We start from the raw sequence: 6,763 nt of genomic DNA on the forward strand, positions 1-6,763 counted from the left end.
ACATTAAGATACTTCTTACAGGTTAATGCATCAATAATCTAACTCTCTGAAAGGGACCACTCTTCAGATTGAATAAAGACAGCACTGGCAAACGGTATCAAAGACAGGACAACTGCAGGAGCTAAATGTATAAGGATGTTGGTGTACTGTACCTGGAAGTCCACTTTGTTGAGTGCTCACTGGGGGCTCTGCTCTCTTATTCTGTGAGTCTGTCTGTTCTTTCTCTGCCTCAGTGTCTTGCTGTTTCTCCCTGTCCACATCACTTTCGCTCCTCTCAATGTCAGTAGCTGGCTTCTTACTATGCCGACTAAAGTAGGATGTTATCTTTCTCTTCATTTTGTGCGTTGTGTACCTGACATGCACAAGATGAAAATATGTCAACCTTACCATTACTATTATAAGTACTAGCAAGTACTAGCTCTAGCACTTAGTGCTAGCAAAGTTAGGCACACAAGCTAACTTTTGGCCAACATGCTTGTGTGGCTAGCTAACTTTGTGGCTAACATTCTAGCCACACAAGCATGTTTATGAAATAGGCTGTTTAAATTTTGCCTAACTTTGGAGCATTATATACGAAAGCTAGCATGACATGCTTGGTACCTACAGATTCCTCAAGGTCTCAAGGCTCTAGTTTCATATGATACCACGATCTTCATACTAGCTTCAAAAATGAGCGCGCTAGAGCCTGTGAAAGTCGGCTAAGTTAATTTTGGGCCCGCTGGGTCGGTGATTTTAAATAGAAAAGCAAGTAGTAATGTCACGACACACTAAAATACACTAGTCAATCAAACGTCTTTCAGATTTTATAAACTTACCTTATTTTCAATTGTGACTTCGCTGTCGGAAAAAGTGGTGCTGCCGTGCAGGAATGGTTCCGCACAGGGGAAAAAATTAGTGACACGGTGCTTGGGGTGGCCAGGATTCAGCGTAAGGTGAACACGGCCACCCCCAGCCAACCCCTTGCTCCGCCATTGATGCTAAATACCTACCAACATGGCAGACCATCACAAATTATGGGATGGAATGATTACTTTAGCAGATCAAATAGAGTGATAACTTATAAGACTGTCTCAGTCAAGACCAAGACAAGACCAAGACCCATACCAACCAAGATCAAGACAAGACCAAGACTTTTTATGGTCAAGACCAAGACAACACCGTGACTGAAAGAATACGAGACCAAGGCCAAGATCAAGAGCGCTTGAAATTTACATTTGTAAATGTAACACCAGGCCATCCTAAATAGCTCTAAACACCATTAACCTAAATATCTTGTTCAATGGCTGGACCCTCAGTATTATCAGTTTCTGAATATTGTTACTGTTATTTATTACCGCCGCCAAGGAGGTTATGTTTTCGGTGCCATTTGTTTGTTTGTTTGTTTGTCTGTCTAGCAGGATTACGGAAAAACTACTGGCCCAATTTTCATGTAACTTTGTGGAAGGGTGTAGCATGGTCCAAGGAAGAACCCATTAAATTTTGGAGCGGATCTGGATCTGACTCACGAACAAGCAATAATAGCACGAACCTTGGCGGAGGTCTGCGCTCTCCGAGTGCAATTCTAGTTATAGATGTGATGAAATTATTGTAAATAGTTGTAAATATGATGTAAATAACTAAATATGATGAAATAAATCAAGACTGACTATTTCTTTTTTTGTAAAAGTTAAAATTAAACTTTACGTATTGATATGTTTATATCAACACATGGAATGGCCTTTAAGAAGAAATAAACACTAAATCACACAGGGTAGAAAACTGTTGTTGCACTGCTCTCAATGGGTTGAAACTTTCAAGTTCTTTGACAGCTGAGGCAAAATTCAACATAAAACAACAGCTTTCTGCCCTGTGTGGTGTGTTCATTTCTTCTTTAAAGTCGCAGCAGTTAAATCAACTTTTTTGCATAGAGTGCAGAGGCAGATAAATTACACAGTCCATCAGGTGAGAAGGTGTTCGCTAAAGAGCTGGGTCTTTAGCCTTTTCTTATAGATTGAGAGACTCTGCGGATCGAATGGAGTTTGGTAACTCATTCCACCACCGAGGAACCACAGAAGAGAAGAGTCTGGATAGAGACTTAGGGCCTTGTTGTGGTGGCAGCACCAGGTGCCGTTCCTTGGCAGAGCGTAGTGAGCGGGAGGGAGTGTAGACCTGAATGAGGGAGTTCAGGTAGGTGGGAGCCGTTTTGGTTGCTGCTTTGTAGGCTTCCATCCAAGTTTAGGCGTGTGCTGTAATTGCACCATAACAACAGTGCATAACTGCAACTGCAAAAACAAAGAAGAGAACAAGAGAGATTTTATTTTCTTTCTGATGAAATAACTGACTCAGAAGCTCTCTGCTATCTCTGCATTAGGATACCATTTAATAGAATTAATCATAAATAGTGTGTGTGTGTGAGATGCACTAACCTTTGAGTGATTTTTTTTCTTTTTCTTTGAGTCTTCAACTCTTATCTATCATGAAGAGGCATCAAGCTTCCATTGGACTGCAGTAGATCCATGTCCACCCAGTTTAGGCCGAACTGTGGGTCAAGCATGGCTGAAAGGAAGTACACATCCTCTCCAAATGGCTCAATTTGTTGCTTGCTCTGAATCATTCTTGTTTGGACAAAGATGCCAGAAAACCATATGCACATAGGCTCTTTGAGCGCTCTGACTAGGGTCTGACTAAAACATCCCTTTTCCTCCATCTTCATAAGGTGTGTGTGAAGGTCCAACAATTCTTTCATCTGTGTCCATTCACGAGAAGAAACAAGACTAGGTAGACCTAGTGCAAGCCTGGCCTCCTCTTGGCTTTCACACAATAGTATAATACATGTTCTGTACTGCCCGTGACCTGCTCTATCATTTTCAGTCACATTGACCCCTGGAGACATTTTGAGTTTAATACAATGTTGGAAAGAGGGACATTTATGCCCCTTTATGTCTTGACTGTTACCAAACTATGTTTTTGAGAAAAAGGGCCTCAAAGTTTACAGTCTATTTTGAGACATTTATTCAAATATATTAGAGATATCATTCAAACATAACATAACATACTAACATTACATTTCCAGTCTTGAGTGTCCATACACACATAGACATGTACACACACACACGCTCAAGCTGACATGCACGTGTGCACACACACACACACACGCACACACACTCACACATTTTGAACTTCAACCACAGTTAAGCCTCACTTGTGTATGGAGATGCACTTGAGCAAACTTACGTGCACATGTCATGTATGCATGCACACTCCACATGCACAAGGATGCGAGGAAGAGTCACCGGTGTCACTCTCAACAGGTCGCACATTCACCGGCACCGGAGTTACAAAGTAGACTATAGCCTGAAATGAAGTCAGTCCACTGATTCTCAGTCGCAGCAAGATGGAGTTTAATATTTGAGATATTTCTGCCAGGAATTAATTTCTATGTTGTTTAATAGTAATAATTTCAGTCTGTAATAGTCTATCACTGATTTCTAATCAATTTCTCTCGATTCGGTTTCTCTCTCTCTCACTCTCTCAGGTTGCGATGCCTGACAACTACGTTTTCTGAGGAAGAAACATTATCTTTGACTGTACAATAAAGTGAACGATGATGCTGTTTCAACATACCTGTGACTATGCAGATGTTCATTCAGGATTTGAAGGGATGCTTGTAGTAAGGGGGGAGAATGGGGGATGGGGAGAAGGGTTGCCAGGATCTTAGCGACAAAACCCTCCCAATGATAATTAAACCCAACCCAAAACAGCTCAATAATCAATGAAGCCAGTCCAAAACAAGAGCCCAATACCAAAACTCCAAAATACTATCCTACCAATCCCTATAAACAGTGTTTTAAGCCCAACAGCATTTATACCGTTGCCAAGTAAATTGAAAACCGTGAACCTGGCAACATGAGAGGAAGCCGTGGATGCAAGCAGCTAGTAGTTTCACTCTAGGCTGGCTACCGTACCTTTGCGAGCTTCATAACTATATTTAGTGTTTGAATTTCATAATAATCTTTACACAGAACGAAAGGTAACACTTTATTTCATAAAAATCTGATAAAACCCCCAAAAGCCAAAAATCGATGTTGACATTTGCACATTGTTGAGGTCTAGGTTACTTTATGCAAATCAGGGGCATCCAGCGTGACTCACCGCCTCTGGAAACTCCCGAAACTCATGTACAAACTTTTAAACTAGCCGTTGTCGATGTAAAATGAAGACAGATTCAGCAACTCAGAAGCCATTTAGCAACCTCAAATGTTTTCAGAAACATATTTCGGTGAACCATTCTCGTAATATAACAGATAACGGCTTTATTCAGTAAGATAAAAGGGGACATTGATTTTTTTGGCTATGGAAGATCCTGAAAAATGTAGTTGGCTTTTTGAAAATGAAACATTTTTAGTGGCTGATTATATAGAGAAGGCATGGGAAATGCGGAAAAAGGCATTGTATAAATGAAATGAGTAATTTATTTTGTATTGCCTTCTGTGTTTAATCATATACTTTATCCACATAAAACAGTATTATGGAAGTTGTAACTTGTGTAGTCATGGGGTTTGTGCTGGGGGTGGGGTGGGGGGTTTGTACTGGGGGGGCTGGTGACTGGGTTACCCAGGACTCCCTCTCCATCTGAGCCTTGCCCTATATGGCACATTTTTTTGTTTGCAAAACACTGTGTCATGTAATCTCATGTGGGATGGGCCATTAATTTGGCATGACACAAGAATAAAATTTCATTCATTCATTCATTCATATACAACATATTTGCGTTCATAGTACCGGACCTGTAAACCTTTATTGGCATTTAAACAGGACAGCAGCTTACATTTAATACAGACCAGACCGTAAAGTGTCGGGGGTTAATTTTACAGATATTGAGCCGTTCTCTAGCTTTAGCCTATCTCGGGGTGAGTGAAAGATTATGCATGCTACGAACTTTAGCACCCGCCTGGGAGCTGACATGGCTAACTGTTCTACAGTGCTGACTGTTAGTTAGCTAACGCTTGGCCATATTAGCTTCCAGTCGTGTGCCTGCGTTCGTTGTGCGTAAATTAATCCTCCACACCCAGGGGTCCATGCCTAGTTTAATACATCCATGGTCCATGCATGTCTCTAGCTAACGTTAGCCATGCCCATGTTAGCTTTGGGTGCTTGTGCGTGGGGATATCTCTGCATGCATGCAAAAAGGCGACTATATAGATGCCGGACCGCAATTATTGGATATACGCAGTCTAACAAGCACTTAAAACATTGTCTGTATACTTTTTATGGGGGCTTCTATTAAGAGGTTCAATGTCTGAATTTTAAGTGCTCGTTGGACTGCCTATAGCCAATAATTGCAGTCCGGCATCTATGTAGTCGCCTTTTCGGCTGGGATTTTGCTAGGACCTATTTTTCATTAGCTCCAAGGTGGCTCCAAGCATAGATATATAAACGTAGATACCGCGTTCGCGATTTGACATGCGTCTGCGTGGTCGCCATATTGGGGCGGTCAACAGTCAAGAGTAGACCGCTTGGAAAAATGCCACAAGCGTGTGCGGCATTTGGCTGTACAAACAAAAGAAACATACAAAACAGGGATTGTGGGATAACTTTTCACAAGTAAGTGGCAATTTTATTGTATTTTACTATTATCTGAGTTAGTGAACGTGATATATCGCTTCAGACGGTTCTGAAACTGACATGACTGGCTAACTAACGAAAACATAACGTTACTGAATAATTGTTAAAGCACAACGTGACTAGGGGTAAAAGTGATATTTACTTAACAATTGCCTCATTCTTTGTGTTATTTACTTCATAGAAAATTATCAGCTGGAATGTGTTTGTGCTCATGAAATACACGCTAGCTAGCCTAAATTAGATCTACAAGGCCATATTTATGCTGCTAGCCTAATGCACTGACTGCACCTTTCAGCTACATGCCAGAAGTAATTTTGAGATGGCCTTCTTTTTGTCAAAGGTTCCCAAAGGATCCTGGAATAAGAAAAGCTTGGGCCATAGCTGTCAGACGGAAGGATTTTGAGCCTAATGACACTACAGTTCTCTGTAGCTGTCATTTCAAGGCAGATGATTTTGACAGAACTGGGCAAACTGTGCGTGTGAAGGAATATGTGATCCCTTCAGTTTTTGCATCCTTTCCAGATCATCTGAACAAAGTTAGTGTATTTTCAAGTCATAAGATTATAGTGTTCTTTGTGGTAAACAGTGTTAATATATAGTGGAAACTGACTGGAATGATGAGCATACAAATTATCTCTTGCTAACATAACTGGAATTTCCACAAAACCTGATATTAAAAGTAAACTTCCCTTTTAGATTTTACTAATATTGATTTTAAATGTCTTTTACTTCATTTAAAGGTGCCCAATAAAGCCAGGTCAACTAGGACGTCAACTAGGAGGTCAACTCCTCTCCATTTGAGGACGTCTGTAGTGTGATACTGGACCACAGTTACCTGCCAACTCGCTTCGGGGGTCTGACGGAGAATGCACTGGTGTATATTGGAGGATTTGTTGTTCGGCAGGTGATGAGCAGCTTTCATGCAATGTGTGCCGAAACAGTTTGGTGTCTGATGCTGTGCCAGCATCATTTTCTGACAGTTACCACCTGTTGACCTTGAAGAACAATGGAGGCCTGATGATTCCATCCATAGGTACTGTCAAGGTGATCCGCTCAGCAGAGCGCTGCATTCGACAAACCACAAACATTTCATCAGCAGCTCGTCAATGCAGCGTTTCCCTTGTCAACCACATGGTCCGGTCCGACATAGGCTCAGAGG

The 6,763-nt window shown here is 41.3% G+C and overlaps 1 protein-coding gene across 1 annotated transcript; it reads left to right on the top strand.

Annotated features, from left to right (window-relative positions):
• The first annotated feature begins 5,503 nt into the window (after nucleotides 1-5,503).
• On the top strand, nucleotides 5,504-6,422 carry LOC144538549 (THAP domain-containing protein 2-like). Its single transcript, XM_078283011.1, has 3 exons — nucleotides 5,504-5,583; nucleotides 5,945-6,140; nucleotides 6,345-6,422. Exons 1-3 carry the CDS (start codon nucleotides 5,504-5,506, stop codon nucleotides 6,420-6,422), a joined length of 354 nt encoding a protein of 117 aa, XP_078139137.1.
• The last annotated feature ends 341 nt before the right edge of the window (nucleotides 6,423-6,763 follow it).

This window comes from Centroberyx gerrardi, chromosome 4 (genome assembly GCF_048128805.1).
Source record: "Centroberyx gerrardi isolate f3 chromosome 4, fCenGer3.hap1.cur.20231027, whole genome shotgun sequence".
Taxonomy (NCBI): Eukaryota; Metazoa; Chordata; class Actinopteri; order Beryciformes; family Berycidae; genus Centroberyx; species Centroberyx gerrardi.